Genomic DNA, 23,712 nt, shown 5'->3' on the forward strand with positions numbered 1-23,712 from the left:
TTGAATTCTTAGAAATGTGGAGTTTTATTCTTAAACAAAGAAATCAAAGTGTAGAAAACATTATATTCTCTGTTAAATTCTACAGATCTTACATTTAAATAGAATATAATTCTGTAGTGCAGAACCCCGTTAAATGACATTTGTTTCTTGATTCTATAAGGCTGAAAGTGTAGCTGTGTATTGCAGCTGTTATTCCTGTTAATGTTACCTACTAATGTGATTAATAAAGATTGCCATGCATCATTTTCTAACAGTGCTACAGGCAGTACTGTAAATCTTTCACTGCATAGACCTCTCAAACAAATGTTTGATAAAGGAGGGGAGGATGTTAAACATTAAATTGACTGTGCTGTACATCAAGGAAGACATTTACAGTAATTGCCATATTTGTAGTCAGTCCATGTCCACTTTGAAAGCTACAGTAGTAATTTTTCTTTTCGCTGAAAATACTTACAGTGTCAGGTAATTTCAGCTATGCTTACTATGAGCCCTGCTTGGCTTGTACAAAAGTGTGAAGGCAATAAGATTTCATTACTTTCGGAGATGTACTCCATGACAGGTTCTTTCCTTTATAAACTGTAAATAAAACAACGTGCTCAAAAATAAACCAGTTTTTGAATATGGTAAGGATCCTACAGCATAGATCCTGAAATATACAAGAGCTGCCAATATTCAGAAAGTGATGGGTAGGAAGGTGCTTTTGATCATTAAATTGATTACCTGCATGTCTTAAATAAATTAACTTGATAAACAAAAGAAGAGGTGTCTGTACATTTCCAGCTATTGTCTTTCCCTCCACTCATGCTGCAGCTGCAAATCAACAAAAGCAAGGGCAGGAGTGCCTTTTTTTCCTGCGCTTGAAGTCTACTTTCATTCCAGCCATACACAAATGCCCAAATGTAGAAACTGACCCTGCATCTCCCAAGTGCTTTATTGCAACCAAGAAGAGGCTAGCTGTTGGGGAAGTCACATTTGCTGAAAATTCATATATTAAGCAGCAGTAGTTTTATCGTGTTTTGTATTATTATAGACAGTGTGTGCAAATCTTTTTAAGTTTAGGGCAATCGAAACAGATTTTAACTTTCTATATAACTTTTAGAAGTTATATAGAATTTTTAGCCAAACCCCACAAAATGCAAAAAATTCTTTTAACATGGCAGGCTTTAAAGTAAGTCCTTGACATGCTCAGTTTGATAGATATAAAGAATTTAGGTGGTTTTGAAAAACGTACATATAATTGTGTCACTCAAGTATTTTAAGCAAATTTAAAAGTCAGTATAGTTCTGTCCCTGCAGATTAGAAGAAAGGATGGCAGGTTTTGGTAGCCTGGGCAAGCTGGATAGGATGTGAGATCTCAGAAATGTCAGGAGTAACATAAGGAAATGGCAAGTTTGCCTGTGCTGTGTGACCAAGCTGGCAGCGTGTCCTGTGTAGCATGATGTTGAAAAGTCTGGGTGTCACACTGTAGCCCAGGCATGGCTTAGAATCATAGAATATCCTGAGCTGGAAGGGACCCACAAGGATCGTCGAAGTCCAACTTCTGGCCCTGCACAGGACCACCAAGAATCCCACCATGTGCCTGAGAGCATTATCCAAATGCTTCTTGAACTCTGGCAGGCTTGGTGCTGTGACCATTTCTACCTCCTTAACTTATCTTCTTGTGGATGTGCTGGGGCAAAAGGAGTGCATAGCTTCAAGGGATTTTTTTTCCTCATATCTCTAAAGCCCCTGTGCAGGAAGCTTTGTGGGAAAATAAATGGCCTGAGAGTTATAATACCGATTATAAACCAGTTACTGCTCATAATAGTTCGTTTTTATAGTATGTTCTCATGGGGCTAAGGGCAGTCTTTGAAAAAGAACGATTGCAGTTCTGCTGTGTACTTGTCCAAAAGCTGTTCCTTTCTGTGAAGGTTTGTTGGGGCTTTTTTGTTGTTATTATTATTAACAATTATTATTTTTATTAAAAATATTACTGTTATTGTTAATAACAGTATAAAATTAATATTGTTGTTATTATTATTGTATTATTATTTTTGTTTGGGTTTTTTTCCAGTACTGAAGTGTGCGATCAGTAATGGTCTTTCATTAGTCTTTTATTGCAGCAGATCATGCTTTACACTGTGGATCCCTGACAGTATTTTACCTTATTGCAGGAGGACTCTGCCCAGGGTCCAACGATCCCTGCCTGGAGAAGCCATGTCCAGGGGACATGCAGTGTGTGGGGTATGAAGCCAACCGGAGACCGTTCATCTGCCAGTGCCCACCAGGAAAGCTTGGCGAATGTTCAGGTGCATGTCACAGCCATAAAGGGGGATATACTTGGACAATAAAGTGCTGCCATTCTCATTTTGTAGGCAGAGGTGCCAGTGAAGTCAACAGAAAATGCACTGCTTAACCCATCTCAGCACGGGCACTTGGTGTGTCTGTTTATATGCCCTGTAAATACTTGTCTTTATAGCTATGGGGCTGTATGTAGACTCTGATCCAGTTTCTGTTTGGAAATTCCCACTGGCTTGCTTGAATACCAGCTCAGTAAAACAGGCTGCTGAGAAAACAGGATTTCTCCTAGAGAATGTTATGCCAGATGTTTTCCTGCCATGGGCAAAGCTCTGTAATTAATTCCTCTGCTTATTATTTAGATTACCAAAATTCCAACCTTTATTAATGAAAACACTACACTATCCCAAAAAGAAAGTTTGAGGACATTTGTTAGTTCTCTGTATCTGTGTTCTTCCCTGGGATATGAAGAGCCAGGTGGATGGCCAGTGAAGTAGTGCTTTCTGTTGACTTCAGGGAATCCCAGGCTGCAGGACAGAGGATTTGTGCTGTTTGCCTGATGAAAGCACAGCAGATACTGGACTGTGGTCCTGGGCACTGGTTGCAGGGAACTCACTGTAAGGGTTTGGCTGACATCTGCCCACATGTAATTTTACACCCATAACTCAACTGCCTTATGTACAGGTGTGGTCATTTTTGACTCTCTCTGTTACCAGTGAGGGAAGACTGGTGCCTCCAGGAGTGTATAAGCTGAAATATGCTGAATACTTGGAGAAACCTCTTTGTTTTTTATGTTTAAGTATGGAGAAATAGAACTTTCCTCTGTGCCCTGAAAAATAGTTAAAAAAAGGAAATGCAGAAATATTTTGCAGTAGATGACAGCTTTTTTTCTCTCATCAAAGATGGGGTTTATTTATTTCTTCCTAGTCGTTCTCGTTACCTTTATAAATTCTTCAATTATTTGACAGTTGAGGAGTTACTTCATGTATCACTAAAAGCACATGTGTCTTTTCAAAATGGTCTTGTTTCAGGCCACACTTCCCTTAGCTTTGCTGGGAATAGCTACATTAAATACCGTGTTTCTGAAAATAGCAAGAAAGAGGAATTCAAGTTGGCTCTCCGTCTGCGAACCCTGCAAAGCAATGGGATTATAATGTACACCAGAGCAAATCCCTGTATAATTCTGAAGGTAATTAAAATAACTTATCTTTTCTGCAGTTGTTTTTCTTGATTCTATATTTTCTCTTGGCTCTTGATTTGGGGAATGCTGTTCTCATTTCAGCTGTAGATTGAGAAGATGAAGTCTGATTCTAACGGGGAAAAACAATTTCAACAACAGCAGCAACAACAATAATCAGAAAAGCAGCTTGTTAGTGGTACTTTACTTGGAAAATTCCCCACTGGGTGCTGTTCATTATAAGCACATTATGTGTGTCTGTGTGCAGGAGCCAGTCTGCACGAGATGCAAGATTTGGCCATTTATATGACTATGTAGTCAAAACGAAGCCTGCTGAAATTGCTGTTCTTCCCTTCTGTCCTGTCTGTGGTTAGAGGATATGCCCTCACTGTTAGCAATTTAATTCCAGGAACCAACTGCTTAGAACATGTCTCCTACTGAATGTGAAGATCTCGGCACTCTGTGGATTAAGATTCTTTGTTGAGAGAGTCGTGGGGTCAATGGAGATTGATACCAAATCAATACTTAATTGATAAGCTCTCCATGCAGTTTTATTCTTTTTTTTGGTTTCTGTGGAATGGCAAATAAAAGCTGGATGGAAAGGGAGTACTAGGCTCATCCAAGAGCCTGCACATATAGTACTTCTGCTATAGTCTCTAAGGTACAAAATGAAAACACTGACATTTGTAACTCAGCCATGTTCTATAATTCAGCAGTGGGAGAAATGGCACAGAGCGTTTTGTGTCTGTATTTGCAATCTTTAGGGTACTTTTGGCTGAATGCATAGGTAATGTTCAAGTGGCTAGATGAGTTATTAATGGGCAACAAATAATTTTACAGCTGTTAGACTGAAGTATTTCTTTCATGAGCAAGAGTACTGTCTGTCATTCACCAGGAACTGTAGGCATTATTCAGATTTGTACAAGACAATTAACCTCTGCTTTGAGATGCGTAGAAATGCAGTTTGAACTTTCAAACATATTTTTTTGTTTAAAGAAAAACCAACCAAACCTGCAGGTTGGAAGACCTTCTTTGAAGTCTTCATCATGCTTGCTCTTAGCATATGTAAGTAGGTAATTTTTGCAATTTTGTAATTTCAAAAAATACCTAGGAAAAAAACAAATGGCCCTGGTGGAAGGTGCCAGTTGAAAACAATAGGAGATGATACAGAGGTGGCCTGAATTGGAGTTAGAATGGTGATAGGAGAATTCATTTTGGTAGAGTTTTGTATATAAAGCTCTCATCATTAAGGAGCACAGCATATCCAGATCATAGACAACTGAGTGAAAATCTCCAGTTGAAGCAGGGAAATTTTGCCACCAAAATAGAAACGTTGATGCTACTACTGTTGCTACAAAAAAAAAAAAAAAAAAAAAAGGCAAACACACAAAGAAAACCCAATGAATAAAAACCCCAAAACCAAATTAAAACAAACAAAACAAAACCAATCCAGTAAGAGAACCCCTCATTGCAATCACCTGAATTGAGTTTTCACTTGTGAGGTAGGAATCATGTTTTCAGTCACCACTTCACATAATCACCTAATTATTTTGCTTTGAAAGATGCTGAGTTAAAAATAATACTTCAAGGAGCAGCAACAAGAGCTGTGGTTATTGTGCTCCAATCTCAGTGAGCAACCTCCATGTCAAGATGTTTTGCTTCCTAGGTCTAAGAAACAAAGAAAGAGAAAGTAGAGCTTCAGATGCGGCTGCTACCTCATGTATCCAGTGAGTGAGGTCCGGGGTCGTGTATGGATGCAAAGCTTCTGCTTTCTCCTGTGCATTGAGCAGGGGAGGACATAGGGAATTACCTTCTCAAAGCCTCATGCTCAGCTTTTAAGTAGGGCAGGATTCATTGTTGCAGTGTGTATGTCCTTTTCCCGGGTCTGGCCCTGGGCTTCTGCATGCATGGGGTTTAAAGGAAGCAAAATCATTACATGCAGCATAGTTTTTTAAGAAATGGTAGCACTTCAAAGATCAGGAATTGTCAGAGTTTAGTTTGTGAAGGTCTTTTAGCCAGGAGTATCAGGCTAAGTTCTCACAAAAGTGCTCTGTGGCAGACAAATGGCATCATGCTCAAGGGATTCAACCCTATCAGGTCTCTTCAGGGATGGCAGCTGACTCATGGACTGCACTTTGGGGATCCCTGACTCAGATGTTTTCAAGTCAGTTACGCTTGGACTTTCTAAACACACTTTTTTTTCATTAGTAAACCAGAAGTAAGGTTTCCTTTTTTTCCTTTAACCAGGTACATATGGTGGCATGTAGGGAGGCGCTCAGAAATGAGGCCATTAAGCAGATTAATTAGAGGTCTATAAATGTGAAGTTGTTATCATTTGAGCATTGCTTTCAATTAAATTAAACATGAGGAGAAGCTTTCCAAATAGAGGATAAAGGAAGAAATCCTGTGTTCTTTTGAGCATTCTGGCATCAGTCCAGCAAAGCACTTAATCACTTGCTTAACTTCCTGTATTTGAAAGCAATTGGAACTATTCACATACCTTAATTTTAAGCATCTACTTAAGTATGTGCTGGATTAGCACCAGAGGGCCCAGCACCATCACTGAGCTTCAAATAAAGGCGGAGGTAGAAGAAATTTAGACCCACAAGTTATGAACCGATGGGAAGACAGGCAGAAAAAACACCTGTGCTGTTGGGGCATACAGTGGCATTGATTGTTTTGAAGCAAGTCTCTACCACTGCAGTCTGTTTAAACATTAATGCTGCAATATGCTTTTCGGTGTTTAAATGACCAGCTTAATTTTGGGAGCTCATACATTCATGATAACTCCAGAGATGGAAATATTTCATAACCGTAACACAGTGTCCTTCCTGGAGGAATAATCAATTCCACAGAGCAAACTGCTTGTCTACTACTTTGCTGCAAGCCTACCAGCTACACTGTATTGATATAATAAAATAAGGGTGTTTTTTATTCAGCTGTTTCAAATAAAGCAACTCATCCATCGATTTTGAGAGGTTGGCCTTTTTTTTTTTGCTGCACACTCTTGCTTTTAAGACAATTGGAGCAAAATGAGATGCAGGTCAATGTTAGTTTTTTTTCCTTTGGAAAGATTGCATGTCCCAAAAACAGTATCACCATTTCATTTTTACCTATGTAGCAGCCAACTGGGAAAAGTAAGATTTAACCACTTAAAGCATTACAAGGCTATTGCAGAAGAGAATTCAAATTTTTTTTTCCTCCAAGGTATATAATGGAGATTCATCTTGTTTTGTGAAATTTTAAGGATTAAAGATAGGCAAAGAAAGACTTTCCCGGCATGCCATAAATACAACTGCTAAATGGTAAAAGGCAGGCATATGTTCTTCTGTCCACGCACTTAATGTGAAACTTTGTGTGGTTTAGTGAAGTATGTATTATACATTTTAATGCATTACTGCTGCATGGCTTATGCTGGATAGGACTGAAGCTTGGATATTATCCCAGTTGTGGCTGTAGCTGAAACAAGTAATATTTTAATTAAATACACCATTTTACACAAACGGACGTGAAATGCAATTCAGCTAACGAAATATTTCCCCAGATAGATTAGGAGGCAGCATGCTGTATCCATGGTGTTTGACTGCAGATGGACTGTGCGAGCTGGAGGTGGTCTCAGAAGAACCATTTGATCATTTTATTACCTGTGTTGATACACAAATATGGATGTTAGCCAAACATCTTAGCCAGACTAATACTCTAATATAATTTACAGTGTGTGTTTGGCTCCATTCTGCTCACTGAATGAAATTGTTGAAATGTAGCAGATTGCATCAGCTTTTGGAGTCTTCTCTGTTCTTTTTACTTCTCTACAGGTGAGAAATCCTGTGGCATATATGCTTAAGTTTACATTAACCTCCCTGTCGTTGTTATAACTGAGCCTAGAAAACTCTGAGAAGTGGAAGCTTTGTGGGAATTTTCTGCCCAGCTAGGATGAAGCAGTGTCTCTCTGCTTTCATGGTGCAGAGGGTCTCTGCTGATGCCATGGGCTGCACTGGTGAGGGGTTGCACAGTTTGCATGTCTCTGCTGTGAGATGGAATAACTCAGGCTCTCTGCTGTGTTGCACTACAGAGATGGATAAAAAAAGCAATGCCACACATTCAGTGCTGGACTGACAGTCTGATGCTACCGACTCTCAACTAGACCAGCCATCATCCCACTGAGGTTAATGTCTGGGTAACTGCTGAGCCTGGACAAGAGCCTGGATATTCATTGGAGGTCCATACTTTTTGCTTGAATGTCCCTAAGTTAGCTTGAAGTTCAGCTTTTCTTGGTACCGAGGTCCAGGCTATAATCAAAAAACCCTCTCTGAGGATTGAGCAGTGACCCTGACATCTCAGTGGTTACAAGGAATCACAGGAACACCAGGGATTAATTGCTGAATGATGGTTGAATTCTCTGCTCTTACGAGTGGGGACAGCAATTTTACCTGTTAAGTGGAAGAACCTTCTCCTCCCTGCCCGGCCAGTCTAGCTGCTAAGTAGTAAAGAGTGGAGCCCTTTGCAGCATCTACTCCTTGCCAGTTCTTCTTATTCATCCTACTCCTCCTCGAGGTCCATAGGGGGATGAATATTTCCTCCCAGCCCCTCTACAGCAAGGCTGTGACCATCTGATTAATGAAAGTACTTTCATGGTCCCATTGCTAGGGGTATCTGGGCATGTCACACAGTCTTTAATGTATGTATCCATAAAGCAGTGGTGTGAGGTAGGGAAATGACGTTACCCTTCTTTTACTGCTGGAGACCTGAAACTAATGGCTTGCTTGAGATCTCAGAGGAAGAATGTTGCAGGGTGTGGATTCCCATGCAGATCTGTCATGTCTTAGGCTAGTACTGTAAGCATCAGACCATCCTTTCCATCTTTCACTCTAGGTAGAGGTTACTCGTGTTTCTTCAATAACAGGAAGGAAACTTAACCCTTCAGACAATATATATTTACTGTGTATGTCAGATCATCTGCTGGTAAAAAGAAATAAAAGTGGATGAGAAAGATGTATAAAACATATTTTAATGGCAAATCTTTTAGATCATAGTTTCCTGTATACAAATGGTGTAATATTTATCCCAGGTGCTCAAATGTGGTGTTGTATTTATAAAGATAATTGGAAAAACATGTTCTGTGAGTAAGAGTAATAGACATGCAGGCCGTAGGTCCTTCAGGGCATAAGTAGTCATAGGGGAGGTATATGTATATTATACACAATCAGTAGAAGAGTTTCCATAGGAAAAAGCCTTTTGAGTAAGCAGCGAGTTATCTGCTTATCCAATGATGGCTGTTTTTCAAAGTGTAATATGTTGGCATGCATTTTTCTGTTTGATTTGTATTCCTGGTGAGACAGACCACACTTTCTGAGCAGCACCTTCAGGGTTTTTGGACTATTTTGTTGCACATGGGGGAAAGAAACTATTGCTCCATCTCTGGAGAGAAAAAATTCTCTGCTTATCAGGGCATCTTGTTTACCAGGATTCCTCCTGAGAGTATGCTTTAACAGACCCAATTTCAATCTGCAGAAACTGTTTACGGCTGAGTTTTGATTCCTGTAAGAAAATGTTTTTTAGTGAAAAATGATCCAGATTCATTATTCTATACATCCATTAGCCTTATTTGATTGAGCTGTAGGAGTACCAAGCAACATCCATCCCTTAAGCATGTATTTGCAGTCATAGATCTGATTTCTTCTCAGTTTCATTACAGCCTACAGATCAGGGACTTCGGAACAGCCAGTTGTTCATAGCAGGGGCTAATTCTAGCTCCTTCCCTTGGCTCCTTCTACATGTGTATTCATTCCTCTACAGCCCTTCATACCATGCAGACTAAGTGGGCAGATGGAATCTACAGGGAGCTTGCCCCATGCTTAGCATCTCTGTGTCCTCACTGCCAAGCAATTGCCCAGCAGAGGAGGGGTGTGGTTTATACCCTGATTGCCCAGTGTGTCTTGGCTTGAGGTCCAGTTCAGATTCAGCCAGTCAAGAAACCAAGCATTTGCAAAGGAGGAGGAAATCCAGGGATCTACCCATCTCAAGATTTTACCCTTAGCTTTTCTCCAGGTAGTTTTGTCAGCCTCCAAGGACATAAAATGCTGATAATGACACGACAGCACAGTCTGCTCCTGTAGATTAAGAGTTTCCCATTTACCTTCAAGCCACATCAGGGAGCCTGGCTGAGAAAGAGTTTGAGCACGCAGTCACATGCCAAGGGAGGTCTCCAGCTAACAAGACTATTCATGCTAGAAATGGCCAAAAATGGCCAAAGGCAGATGGACGCACTGCAGCGTCCTCACATCTGCATTCACCATGCCGGTTCAGCAGGCCACCAAAGCTCTGTGGGGCTCTTGCATTGACAGCTGGGGCAACTCTGCTCTCACTGAGGGGAGCAGTCAGACTCTGTAACAGATACACCAGTGAGAGGACAATGTGAGCTGCCTGGAAGGATGAAAAATGACACAGCATCTGAACTTTTCAGGGGGATAAATAATGTGACAGAACTGTCTTGAAATGGGATTTGCAGAAATAAATACTTCCTAGAGCTTCCTAGAGCATGACATAAAGGTAAAATACTTGCAAGAGCTTTCAGAGAACTTGAATCCAATTAATGTGTCATAAGAAGTTATTTCCAACCTTGTCAGCCATTTTAAACTTATTTGCCATCTGTTAGAGAAACCTAAAATCTTTGGGTAAAACGCTAATCAGGAAAGCAGCGCTTCCTACCTATTCCCTCACTTTGCCTGCACCAGCAGAGTAGCACAGATTTTCCCTTTGTGAGGACTTGGGATGGGTGAGGGACAGGAGGGAGAGTGAGAAATCCCCTACAAACTCTCTAAGTCCATGAGCTCAGCATAAATACAAGGAAAGAAAGGAAAGTAAGACCCATCTTATGTCATCTATGAGGTATACACAGAGCAGGTTGTGTAGCATCTTTGGGAAATAACTGACTTTTGGTCAACCAGTATCTTACTGTTGTAATTAGAGAAGCTGAGCTTAGGATGTTTAGGGACAACTCCACACCTCATTGAGATGCTCTTAAAGGTTACAGAAGCACAGGATGTTTGCATGAGCAGAGTACCTAACATCACCAGCTGAAAGCGTGACCATTGACTTCGCCACAAGCCTCTCAAACACTGAGAGGTGATCCTGTGCCCTGACTGTCCTTTTGGTGACGTCAACCACTGGGAGCAGAATCAAAGCTCTTGGACTTGCTGAGAAAGACACAGCTGTTCAAGAGCAGAATAAGGGTCCTCAAGTCCGTATCCTGTTCAATAAAACATATAATTATCCCAGGTTTTGCCTGTGTTCTGCACCCATACGATTTTCTATATTTTCAGTTTTCCTGCAGTAGTTGGCTTTGGGCAAATTCAAAGTAAGCTGATATTTTCCACTTTATATTTTTTTTGCTGATGATAAAGGCACAGTTTTTTGCTATTTTAGTGTCATGTGGGAGAGCAGCTTTAACAGTGTGCAGAGACTGTCTAGAAGTTCTCTGTGCTTCCAGATTCTCTGCGAGAGCATATTCTGAGACAGCTAAGTGCCTGAAGCGGTTTGATTTCTGTTTTCCTCCTGCAGATTGTCGATGGCAAACTCTGGTTCCAGTTGGATTGCGGAAGTGGCCCAGGAATCCTGGGAATTTCTGGCAGGGCCGTTAATGATGGAAGCTGGCATTCGGTCTTCCTGGAGCTGAACCGCAATTTCACGAGCTTGTCCCTGGACGACAGCTACGTGGAACGCCGCAAGGCCCCCCTCTACTTCCAGACGCTCAGCACAGACAGCTCTGTCTACTTCGGCGCCCAGGTCCAAGTGGATAACGTCCGCAGCCTGACTGACAAGAGGACAACGCAGGTCCTGAGCGGCTTCCAGGGCTGCCTGGACTCAGTAGTCCTAAATAACAATGAGCTGCCACTCCAGAACAAGCGCAGCAGCTTCGCAGAAGTGGTTGGCCTGACGGAATTGAAACTTGGCTGCGTCCTTTATCCCGATGCCTGTGAGAGACATCCCTGCCAGAACGGCGGCACCTGTACTGCCGTGCCATCTGGTGGTAAATGTTTTCATTACTTTATGGGCTTCCCCCTCCCCGTTTCCCTCTGTAATTTATTGCCAGAGATGGTTTTATGCAGCAACATGCTTGAAAAATCTCATGAACTCTATAAAACTCTGATAGGTATTGCAAATTGGGTAAAAGCTGTTTGCTCTATAAATAACAGTGAAATGGTGCCCCTTCTTATTGCATTAGTGTTCCAGGAGGAAATTGATTTATTGGCTGTTAGGATAATCCTATTTCTATAGAAACCAATAGAATTACAATTACTGTAATGTTCAGCTGGATTTTTCAGGATCCATTTACAGCATCCTTACAGCACTGAGGGCTGTACACAAAGATGGTGATTTCAAACGTCCATCACAGAGGCAACAGCGGTGTTGCCTTACTCTGTTTCCAAAGCTGTCACAAATAATTACTGAGCTGTCCACAAACACCTTCGTCCTTTTATAAGTGAGTAATTTGATTACATGTCTGCATTGCAAATAGCAGGTTGGGCCCATTATAAACCCCTCCTGAACTGTATTTTACAGCTTTCTTGGAGGCCTGAGTGCTCTAAGGTCTAAGCAATATTATCCAAATTTTATAGAGCATTGATTTAAACTGTGCTTGTGTTGGAGTTTCCTATCCAGTGGTTATGTGGTGGTTTGTGTGATTTGATACCAGTGACTTACTGCAGTGCACAAGTTACCAGAACAGTCAGCACATTAGCAGGAGAAAAGCAAATGGCACACATGTAAAACATTCCCGCTCAGGCAGTTCTCTCTCTGCAGTGTAGGAGTTTCCCTTCCAGTTGCCCATACTATGTTAGCATGCAGCATTGCACACCTTTTCTGGCAGAATAAAACTTCCTCTGAAAAGGAGGGTGCCCAACAGAGAGGTTTTCTGCAAGTTCAGAGCTTTCCATCCACTTACTGTCAGTGGGTTTTGGTCATGGTTCCCTAGGAAAGTTCCCGCTAAACTCTTGTTTTATGGAGCATTTAACCACTGTCCCAGAGCCTTCTGCTTTAATGTGTCCATGCAGTTCCCTTGCACCCATACTTATTATTTCTGTTTTTCATTAGTTCAAGATTGGCTCTCATATTTCCTTTCTGAGTCCCCTCCACCGTGCAGATTTTTTAAACCTAAACTTCTGATCGGTTCAAGACCGACATGTGGAGAGATTAGAGCAAAACTGTGATAAGTTTCTCAGTTGGATAGCCCCACCCTTATAAAGTAGGTCCTGACAATGTGGATTTGTCCTTGCTGGGCTGTCTCAGCTAGCATCCCCTCTGGATCTTTGGCTTTGATTCAGCCACCTCTTCTCCCGTGCTATCACAAATGATGCATCAGGGATGCTGTCGGCTTTGCTGTTGATGGAAAGAGATGGGAGGACAGTTGGGAGGAATGAAGCACAGCCCTGGCAATCCAGGATGTGCTGTGGGGCATGAGGAGAAATGTTGCTGTGTGTGTGTTTGTCCTTAAGTGTCGTTATTTACCAAGAGAAGGAGAGAAAAGGAGGGCTGCACAACAAGGGCAAAAGAAAATCTTCCTGAAACAGAACGATGCTGCAACCACTGGAAGAATTGCTAAGGATGATTACTGAAATTCCGGGAAATATGGTGGTAGGATGTACAGGAACATATGTGTGATGGCTTTGATTCAGAGTCCATACTTACTAAATGGGGTTAGCCATTCGCCTCACATCCTAGGAAACATGAGAACAGCTCCTTCTATTGTGAGTCTACTTACAGTATTGCTCAGCAATCTCATGATGAGTAAATTGAAACCTTTCTAACAAAACTCTTTACAGTAATTCTTTTTTTCCCAGCTCCATGTGCATGCCAATTCAAACTGAGGGGAGACACAGGGTAGGGGAGAAGTGGCACTGTAGTTTGGACCCATCTTATTACTGGAATGGCAAATACCATTTTCATGTCAACAAAATTCTCTGCTGGAAAGCAGTCCCAGAACTGATTTAACTTGCCTGGTTCCTGCCTCAGCAAGGGGCATGTGCCCTGCAGGGATGTTTTGGCTGCCTGCCGTCAAAAAATCTGTTTGGTGTTTTTACTGTCTCAGCAGTGTGTGTAAATAAAGGATTGTTATAAAGCCATAATTCCAGTGCAGTGGGCCCTGACTGTATGTTGGTGGTTCTACAGCCCAGCCCATAAGGAGAAGGCATGGGCATTTGTGCTTCCACTAGGCAAAGCAATTCTGTTGTTAGTGTCCTCCATATGCAGAAAGGCCATGTAATTAAATTTAAAAGCACAGGAGTCCAACAGCATTGCAAATCCTAGATGCAGAGCTACAAATGGTAACGTGCATTTAAGAACCATCAAGCATTGCACTTGCTGACATAGATGTTAGCAGCTGACTTCCATTTAAAATGGAAAAAAAAAAACTTCATTTTTTAAAGAATTTTCTTAGAATGAAAACAGCAGTTTTTTTCTTTTTTGGTGAGGGGAAGAATGCAAAAATACACAATGCAAAGGTCCTTTTCCCAATTGCAGGGCATTCAGTAGCATCAGGATCTCTTGACTAATATTTTCTATGATATTATCATCCTTTTTAAGGTTTTGGAGAATAACATTCCTTTTCCTAAACAGAGTACTTGGCATAAGATTTGTTTTAATAAATACATCCTCTAATTTGAATTTTACAAAGCAGATTTCATATACTATTAACATCCTTTTTGTTATGGACAACCTACTGTGCTTTACAAGAAAATTAGGAGAGAGAAAAAGAAAGCTGGGATTTATAGCTAACTTAAGAAGAAAACAGTCAAGCAAAGGTTACGCAACATTATAACATGAAAGAGTTGCTGGCTACATACCAGAAGTCAAAGAGGCCGTGTCTAATTTACATATAATTTGCATAAATTGAACATCTACGACACAAATCTCTATAACAGTGTTCCTGTTGTGAAATCTTCCTTTCAGTAGAAGTGCCTGCTGCCCTGCTTGCCATTAATAAATACCTCGATTACCTTTTTCTTCATCTTGTGGTTATGGGAATAGGGTCACATCGTGGCCTTGTGTGGGGAATTGCTAAGGCAGTGCTCTGTATGCATTAGCATATGCATCATGTATGTGTCCGTGCTGCTGCTGTTATGGTTTGGATGGATGCATTCCCAGCGGCTTCGAAGCGCCTGCTGCAGGGCAGGGCTGTGCCTGGGCTGCCCAGAGCTCAGGACTGACCACAGAGGTCTTGCTCCAAAGCAGGACTGGCACAGGGCTAAGCTGACCCGCGCTGGCTCTTTCTGCCTGACCTCTCTGCATATGGAGCAGGGCAGAATGGGGATGTCAGCCTGTGCAAGAGAACACAGACAGCACAGGTGAGAACTCCAAGAGTACTGAAAAGACTCTCTGCTTTCAAACTCTGGTTTCTGAGCAGCAGAAAGTGACCATGACAGGAATCTCTGCTCTCATGGCAGCAGTGGTTGCCCAGTGATGCCAGTGGTTCAAGAGGAGGGGCTGCGCATCCAGAGGCCCCATGGGGAGATCCAGTGTATGTTTAAATGGGCTGGCAGATGAGAACTCACTCGGTCTGACAGCTCAGGAGACTCGTAGCAGAAAGATACATATTCAGTTTTAGAATAATTTTACTGGAAGACAGTGGAAACCACAGCCCTGAAGTGTAGGCCACATTCTTCCAGACTTTTCAGTCCCTATCCATAAGTATGGGTCAGTAAAGCTATTTTTAAAGAAAGTTAGCATTTTGAAACCTGACAAACAGCGTGACTTTCAGAAACAGCTTGGCTCTTCAAACTGAAATTTCCCAAGAAAATTCAACCAAGTGTTTAAAGTGTGGTTAAGCTGAAAGCTGCTGAATATGAGGTCTTAAAATGGGAAATGTCACACAACCTTAATAATAGTGTAGCACTTTCCAGGGCTGCCAATAGTAAATGTATGTTTATCTGCATGAGTAACAGCATGAGCAATCTCAGCAATAGAAAGCTTTACTGTAATCACATGCAATGACTGCACGAAAGTTTTCAACCACAGAAAGAAACCTCATGCTTGTAAAGCCTGCAATTATAAGTATAGTTACTTCCTTTTAATTTGATCAGTCCTATATACATCTGGCTTTGATTGAAGTAAATGGCTTATATAAGTAGGCGATTTTATTTGAATGTGAAGCATTTGAGCGGAAGTATCTACTGAGTCAAGGACTCAGTGGGCAGAGCATGAGGACTCAAAGTCATTGCTTTCCCCACTCTTCACTTTTTCTTCTATTCTTTTTTTTCTTTTTTCATGAACAGAGTTATAATCCAAAGGGAGGAGAAAATACAACATGGCACTTGGGTGGTGGGTTTAATACATGTTTTAAATGCTGTTGGCAGCACGGCTGGTTTTGATGATCAGGTAGTTCATAAGAAATAAATAAAGGAAAAATTAGTGTAATAATACCATGGAACTGGCCTGGTCTTACTAATGTTCTTGATCTTGCTTTTTCACACACACAAACAACCCAACATACTGTGACGTGAGTATACCAAATGTACATCAGTTAATTTTTTGAAAGCTTTTCAGAAATTTTGTTGGTGTTTAATCTTTTTTATAGCTATGATTATAGGCGTCTGGTTTTAAATTCACACTTTCAAAGCACATCCATGCCAATCCTGTCATAGAAAGCACTGGTTCAGCAAAGACTGAGGTTCATTTTCATACCAACAAGTGGCAAGAGGCAATCATCTGTTTGAAGACAGATAAGTTAAATCTGGAGTGGCAGGACTGTGTATGGCTGAAGAACACACACTTCTTGAAGGTGGCCTGGTTTGCCTATAGACCTACCAAAATACAAATGCTGGGAGAGGTCCTCTTCACCTTCAGTATTTCTCATCAGTTAGCTTGCTATGTAACACTGTGTGGTCAATGCCAAAGGCAGGGCTGTTTCTGGATGTGGAGTTTGTCAGGTCTAGCTGCACAGCAAGGAGAGAAACTACACAATGGAAAAGCCAAAGCACGTTAACAGATAAAAGCCAGCCTCTCTTGCATGGGATAAATAGAAACAGGAGCATACACATGTTCAGAAAAAAAAAAAATTGGCAGCAGTTCGGAGCATCCTCTGTAATAAAGCCAAGTAAACCTTAGGATAGACAGACATTCAGATGCTCAGGCTGGAACGCTACCAGCAGAGATGTTCGCTACATAACGACACCCCATCTGCTGGTGGCACCGTGCCTGCCTTGTGCCACTGCCTCGGCTTCTCAAGTGCCAAGTAAGCATAGGTATAGGCAGGGAGCCTGTGTAGTGTCCTGGCTTACTGCATGTTGCTCTTCAGTAAGGTCTGGGATGAAAAATACCTTTTCTTCTGGATAGGGACATGCCAAGAGAGCAGTGAGAGGAACTGTTTGAGTCACAGTGAGAAGGTAAGATTTAATTTCATAGTTTACTCAGTACTCAGACGGGTGGAGGAGCATGAGAGAAGCCTTATAAAACAACCAGTAAGCCCAAGACAATGTGTAGACCTATGTCTACAAAATGTTTTAGGTTGTGAATGACCTTCGATGCAAATCTTCTGATCATCATCTCTCCCTGTGCTTCACTTCTCACTGTGGAGAGGCAAGGTCTCGGAGGGCAGGACCAGGCTAAGTTGGAAGACAGCTGGTCCCAAAGCCCTGAGCTGCATGCACTGAGGGTGCTGGGTCCTCAGCACCAGCTCTTTGGCTCCACAGACCCACTGATGCTGCTCTGCAGGACTTGTTAATGTAGATACAACCTAAAAAGGCTGTATTGTTGCTCATAGCTTGTTGTTGCTCTTAGGCCAGCTGTTGGTACATGCTGCTATGGCACATGCTGAGAATGTTGTGGTCCCACCCTAGAAGCATTGCAGAGGTGTTTTCCAGAGTTTCCTATCTTTTTCCACTGATTTCCTCTGAAGAAATACAGTGGTGACATCACAAAATTTGCTGCCTTGGAGAATGCAGATCAACATTTCTGGGAATGAAATATTCATTCCTCTTGGAGGAAACTCAGATGGACTGTATCATCTTAAATAGTGATGAATTTCTAAGACTTCAGTGCTTTCATTTTAAACAGGATCAAGCCCTACATTTTAAAAGAGTTTTTTCATCCCTTGGTGAGAGAACAGGGCACTGAGCCTTTTCTCATGCTTGAATGTGAGAAGTTTGTTTGTTGTTCTAAACAGGAGGGAAGAAATGAATGGTACATTACCAGGATATTGTATTAAAAGCATAATAAAAATTTTTTATTAGACCCAAGATGCACTCCCTGCCAGAAGGGTTTTCTTTACAATTTACCTTTGTCCACAGCCGTGTGGCTAAAGTGTGCAGTAGCAGGCAAAATTACAGCCTCTGCTGTGAGAGGTTTGGAGAAGGATTAAAGGTCTGGCTGGTCTTCTGGCTGAGCTGCTATATGCTGTCTACTGAGCCATCATATCAGCTCTTCTCTTCCCTACTCCATGAATTTTGACATATGCTTTGCTGTGCTGGAGACCTCCCGGGTGAATGCCCTACAGCTCTGAGCATGCGTGTCCTGTGTCTTTTGCCAGTGGCTTGGACTTGGCAGGTGTATGGCAGGGAATCCAACAAGAGGAAACACCAGTAATAAATATGGTAATTTAACATTGTCTTGTTTTAGTGCCTTTTTTATTTCTACGTTTGATACTTCGAATCTGTAGTGAATACTGTAGTCTTCTAACATCTGATGTGTGTTCCACCGTCATTAAATCAAATTTGGTGAAAAACATAGGCTTTCAGAAGCGGACTTTTGTTTTGGTCCTGTTCGTCCACTGCTGGACAGGGCTCTGACCCATCTGGTGCATTCAATTTCATCTTGTCTTAGGATAAAATGCATAAATCCATGTTCCTTTTATTGCTGGTGGTAAAACTGTCTTTTTAAATCAAATCAATACTTTTCAGGTTTTCTACAATGAACAAACGTAGAAATATGTTACAGAATGAGAACCTAGAACTTAGTCAGCTGAAACAAACATGAGGACATGTAAGTGGTTTAAAGGCTTTGTCCTACAAATGATTGGCACCTAAGAACTTAGTTAAAAAACAACAGAAACTTGGCTTTTAGCATCACTTTAGAGTTATGGAGGTTTATAAAATACCAGATAACACATATAATCTGTTGTTATATAAGGCAACAGAATTGATTATGAATAAAGTGGTTTATATTTGAATTGAACATTCTCCTTTCATTTAAACTCATTTGGACTGTAAAAAACATACAAAACATTACTGTAAATTTTTGGACTATAGATGTCACTGTTCAGTCATAAAAAGGGAGCCCTGAAACAGCTTTATTTATTCATGGCTGTGAATTCTACCTACAGTCACAGGTTTGTAATTCTTCAGACCCAGATCTCTATAGGTCCAAAAAGCTGTTCACATTGTCTGAGTGAGATATTTTTAAGACACAAAAAGAAATAATCCCATCTTGCTGATGCTGACTAAACGTGCTTTCTGGGAAGCCCAAAAGTTGAATAATTTATCTTCTTAACTCTGTAACCTTGGAAAGATCAGTGTATCTGTCTCCCTTGTAGTAGGACAATGAAACAGCATGATATTTGAGTATCTATTTCATTTATCTTCAATTAAATAGTATTGGACTCTTAACGGAGTATGCCAGCAAGTCTGGTTCCAAGTTTATTCTGAAAAGCCTGTCCTCATGAAAGAATTCAATTAGAGTAACTGAACAAGGTGAATTGAACCGTATAGGACATAAAAGGTGTGGGAGTCTAGATGCAGAATTGCTTTTTCTTTATGCCTCCACTGGGCTTTTCCATATTGTTTCCATGAAATTCTTTTCCTTGTAACTGTGCTGGAAATTCCTGCCATGTTTGCAGAAAGAGTAACTTTTAAAACAATTGTTTGGGTTTTTTTTCCATATGTATAGATATAGAAAGTTTTTAAAAATATGTTTTAAAGGCTCACCACTGACAGATGATACTTCCACTACATCAGCTTGATTGCCAATAATTTTGATGCTGAATTGAGTTGTGCTCAACCATTTCAGCTCTAACTGCAGCTGTATTAATGGCAGGAAGGTTCCTTGTTTCAGTTGCTTAATGTGCTACATTCAGTAATTATGTGAACCCCATAACTGGAGCTTGAATCTTGACTGCACATCTGTTTAGGACATTTGGATTGTGTAAGGAGCTTTTTAAAAGATCAGCCAAAGTTTTTTTACAGACATCCAGGAAAATTTGCTAGCTTGACAACTCTTAGGAGTCTTCTTTTTCCAAGGATCATCTCATGGCTTTCACAGCCTACATGTTCTGTGCTCTTTTCAAGCAAAAAAGCACTCAGATTTCCATATCCAGTTCACAACATTAAGAGATGCACTGCCTCACAGGATTTCTTTGTGACCTTAAATAAGGCTTTTATTAATAGCACTATGCCATATGAAATTGCAAGGAGAGAATGAAGAAAGAAATTTGTCATTTGATACTTGGCAGGGTGAACTGATGTATTTAAAACCTTTTTCTTTTTTTTTTTTTTTTTTTTTGATTCTGCTGCTCCTGTGTTGGCAAAAAACAGAAATGGGACTTCGATCCCTGACAGGGTCCCCCTCCACTTGAGTGTTGTTATGTCTGATGTATTGCAGTCAGTGATTAATCAGAATTTGATAGCACACACATAATCAGCTCTGATAAGGGCTGTATTGCCCAGGTCAGCTGGTATTTTGAAGTTTATAGTTTCTGCCTTGATGATGCACTTTATAAAACTGGTGTTTTATTACTGTCACATCCCCACTGTGTCGTCCTTGTAAAGGGCAGAGGTGGAAAAGCTCTCAGCTGATATATTTGTTCTCAGCGAGGCCCCAAAGGAGAATAGACTGCCGCTATCAGCAAACTTTTTCAAAAATGTTGGGAAATACATCCTTGATCTAGAATATTTCTTGTTACAAAAGATGTTCACGGATGATGTTTATTCTTACCTGAATCATGACAATTAGGATGCTCTGGGCTGCAGCAAGTCTTCTGGTCCCTGGTTGTAGACATGAGCTCTGATTGTCTGGGCATCTCAGATAAACAAACTCTTGACTAGCATTAGTGTGGACCACATGGACAGACCAGAATGAGTGTAAGCATCCCCTTGCCCCCACAGTACAATTTACTTTTCAGTGTAAAGCAGCCAAATGGCTCCTCTTGCTTTTAGACAGACTCAGTGGTAGGAGTCTAATTTCCCTCTCTCTCTCCCTCACCTCCCAGGGTACCATTGCAATTGCCTCTCCCAGTTTACAGGAAGGAATTGTGAGTCAGAGATCACAGCCTGCTTCCCAAATCCTTGCCGGAATGGAGGCTCATGTGATCCCATCGGCAATGCTTTCATCTGCAACTGCAAAAATGGCCTGACAGGAGTAACGTAAGTGTCCCTCCCCAGGTGGGCAATGGGAGCTTTTTGGCTCAGTGATGGTGGGTTTTTTGATCAGGATTTTGTACCCAAAAGCTATGGTTCACCTCGCAAAAAAAACCCCCAACCTCAGCACTTATTCCAAGTCTAAGCTAATGACAGCTGAGAAATCCCTTTGATTTCTCAAATCTGAGTCTTTCATGCTCAGAAATGTTTTTTCTGAATTCACCCTCCTAAATTGTTGATTCAGGATGTTATCTCGATACAGTTTTCTCTGAGATATACCTGTCTAAGTGTTGCCAGCTTTTTGAGTTATCTTGTAAAACCTGTGGAAGCTGCTGTGTAATCTTTGTTTTGAAAATGGATCAATTATTTGGTCACCTTATCCCTGACATAAAAGGCTAATTTATTGCAGTCATTTTTTAAAATCCCTACGTTGATCATATACTTGGTGTAGACATAGAAAATCATGACCTGCCCATCAACATGCTTTTTTTCTCATCTGGTTTGTCTACTGTTTGTATTTTTTCCTCTGCATTTTACTACCTCTGATTCTTTCCAATTCTCCTCTCTTTTTATGGTTCCTGTTCTTTTTTTTCCTCCACCTCTCTAATATTTGTTTATTTTATCTCCAGACCTAAATAATTTTACATAGTCAATATATCCTTCTCTTCTCTCTTCTCTTCTCTTCTCTTCTCTTCCATAAATACTCTGATTTTTTTACTATCTTTTTTCTCAACTATCTTTTCCTTGAATCCTCCTCTAATATTTCGTATTGAAACCCATGGGGTAGTCCAAAAACAATATAAAAAAAATATTCTCTGTTACATTCAGTATGCCTCATTAAGGTCAGGGAACCTTTTCCTATCAGGTGATTTATTCCTTTCTTGATATCTATCAGATGTTCTAAACTCTTAATTCCCTGTTGATATTTCCATTTTATTGTCTTAAAAAAACCCATGGAATAGCTGTAGAAAAAATTAAATGCCATTAAATAATAGGAAATAATAAGATAATTTGCAGAGTACCACAAGGTGTTAACTAATGGCACCTCTTTGACAAGTTAAGGCATCATGCACAGGCTGAACTGCTTGCTAGATGTTCTCCAGATTCCAGACTCTCCTTTTCTTCTTTTAAGGTGTGAAGAAGACATCAACGAGTGTGAAAGAGAAGAATGTGAAAATGGTGGCTCCTGTGTCAACATCTTTGGTTCATTTCTGTGTAACTGCACCCCTGGCTACGTGGGTCAATACTGTGGTCTTCGCCCCGTGGTGGTTCCCAATATACAAGCTGGGCATTCCTACGTTGGCAAGGAGGAGCTGATAGGAATAGCCGTGGTCCTATTTGTCATATTTGTGCTAATCGTTCTTTTCATCATTTTTCGCAAGAAAGTTTTCAGGAAGAACTATTCCCGCAACAACATCACGCTCGTACAGGATCCGGCTACTGCGGCCCTGCTCAACAAGAGCAATGGCATTCAATTCAAGAACATCAGGAACAGTGGAGACAGCAGAAACATCTACCAAGAGGTTGGGCCTCCACAGGTGCCTGTGAGGCCAATGGCCTATACCCCGTGCTTCCAGAGTGACTCACGGAATAACCTGGACAAGATAGTGGATGGGCTTGGTGTGGAGCACCAGGAGATGACAACGTTTCATCCTGAGTCCCCCCGAATACTGACAGCCAGGAGGGGGGTGGTGGTGTGCAGTGTGGCTCCAAACTTGCCTGCTGTGTCTCCCTGTCGCTCCGACTGTGACTCCATCAGAAAGAGCACGTGGGATGCTGGGACGGAAAGTAAGTAGTACTGTGTGCCGGTCTCGTTCTTCCCTGCCATCGGTAAGGGTTGCTTTCAGGGTGCAGCAAGTACAGTGGCACAGGTACTCTTAATGCTCCAGCCTAACATATGTCAATTGTTACATTTCTCCAAGAAGTGATCTGGTTTAATTCTGAAAGTTTATGATTAAACCAGGCATACAAGACCTCTACTTCTATGCGTTAAGTATGACTAAATGCATTTATTTCACTTGTTCTGAAAGCACATACGAGTAAGTGGTCTGAGCATTCTTCAAGTGATACGATGCAATCATCTTTCTATTGGAAAAAAAACAGTTTGGGGCAGAATTCTCAAATGTAAGTTCTGTTAGGTTCAGGCTGTTTGTTTCCCAAGGGAGTTAAAAATACTTAAACCTTCTGCAAGAAGAAATCCTGTTTTGCATCAGGGACAAATGAACTAATATTCTCTACTTTCAGTGTCTGTGAAGTGAAGCAGAAAATCACGTACTGCTTGATATATGAGATCACCTTTTTGGGCCATTGCATTCCCCTCTGCATTCAGTATCAGTCATCACATAATTTTCAATCCCCACACTTACCCTATTTGTGCTGTGAATGGTTTCTCACCTGATAACACAGTACTCCCTCCATTCCTGAAGGAGTTGCTGGAGGTGCAGCAAACTTCACATCTTCTGTCATGGCAGGGAATACCAGTTTTCTGGGGTAGAGTTAAGGCCCTGCATCATCTATCCTTGCAAGTCAGAACATGTCATATGGTTGCTTCACCGTATATGATTTTTTTTAAAGATGTGTTCTCTTAGGAGTTTTTCCTAATGCATCTTCCAGTACCTGTTGGAGGGGGCTTACAAGAAGACTGGAGAGGGACATTTCACAAGGGCCTGTAATGATGAATGGCCTTAAGCTGAAGAAGGGTAGGTTTAGATTAGCTATTAGGAAGAAACTCTTTACTGTGAGGGTGGTGAGGCACTGTAACAGGTTGCTCACAGAAGGGGTGGATGCCCCATCCCTGGAAGTGTTCAAGGCCAGGTTGGATGGGGCTCTGAGCAACCTGGTCTAGTGAAAGGTTCCCTGCCCATGGCAGGAAAATTGGAACCAAATGATCTTTAAGGTCCCTTCCAGCCCAAACTG

At 41.2% G+C, this 23,712-nt stretch overlaps 1 protein-coding gene across 11 annotated transcripts in view; it reads left to right on the top strand.

Moving 5' to 3' along the window:
- The window catches only part of FAT3 (FAT atypical cadherin 3), a 408,107-nt gene that overhangs the window by 369,396 nt on the left and 14,999 nt on the right, over positions 1-23,712 (top strand). For all 11 annotated transcript variants that reach the window (XM_032099136.1, XM_032099146.1, XM_032099135.1 and 8 more), the window contains 5 exons: positions 2,154-2,288; positions 3,309-3,466; positions 11,015-11,483; positions 20,649-20,802; positions 21,929-22,584. In XM_032099136.1, the coding sequence (XP_031955027.1) occupies positions 2,154-2,288; positions 3,309-3,466; positions 11,015-11,483; positions 20,649-20,802; positions 21,929-22,584 (1,572 nt within the window). The remainder of the gene's footprint in view (positions 1-2,153; positions 2,289-3,308; positions 3,467-11,014; positions 11,484-20,648; positions 20,803-21,928; positions 22,585-23,712) is intronic.

This window comes from Corvus moneduloides, chromosome 2 (genome assembly GCF_009650955.1).
Source record: "Corvus moneduloides isolate bCorMon1 chromosome 2, bCorMon1.pri, whole genome shotgun sequence".
Classification (NCBI taxonomy): domain Eukaryota; kingdom Metazoa; phylum Chordata; class Aves; order Passeriformes; family Corvidae; genus Corvus; species Corvus moneduloides.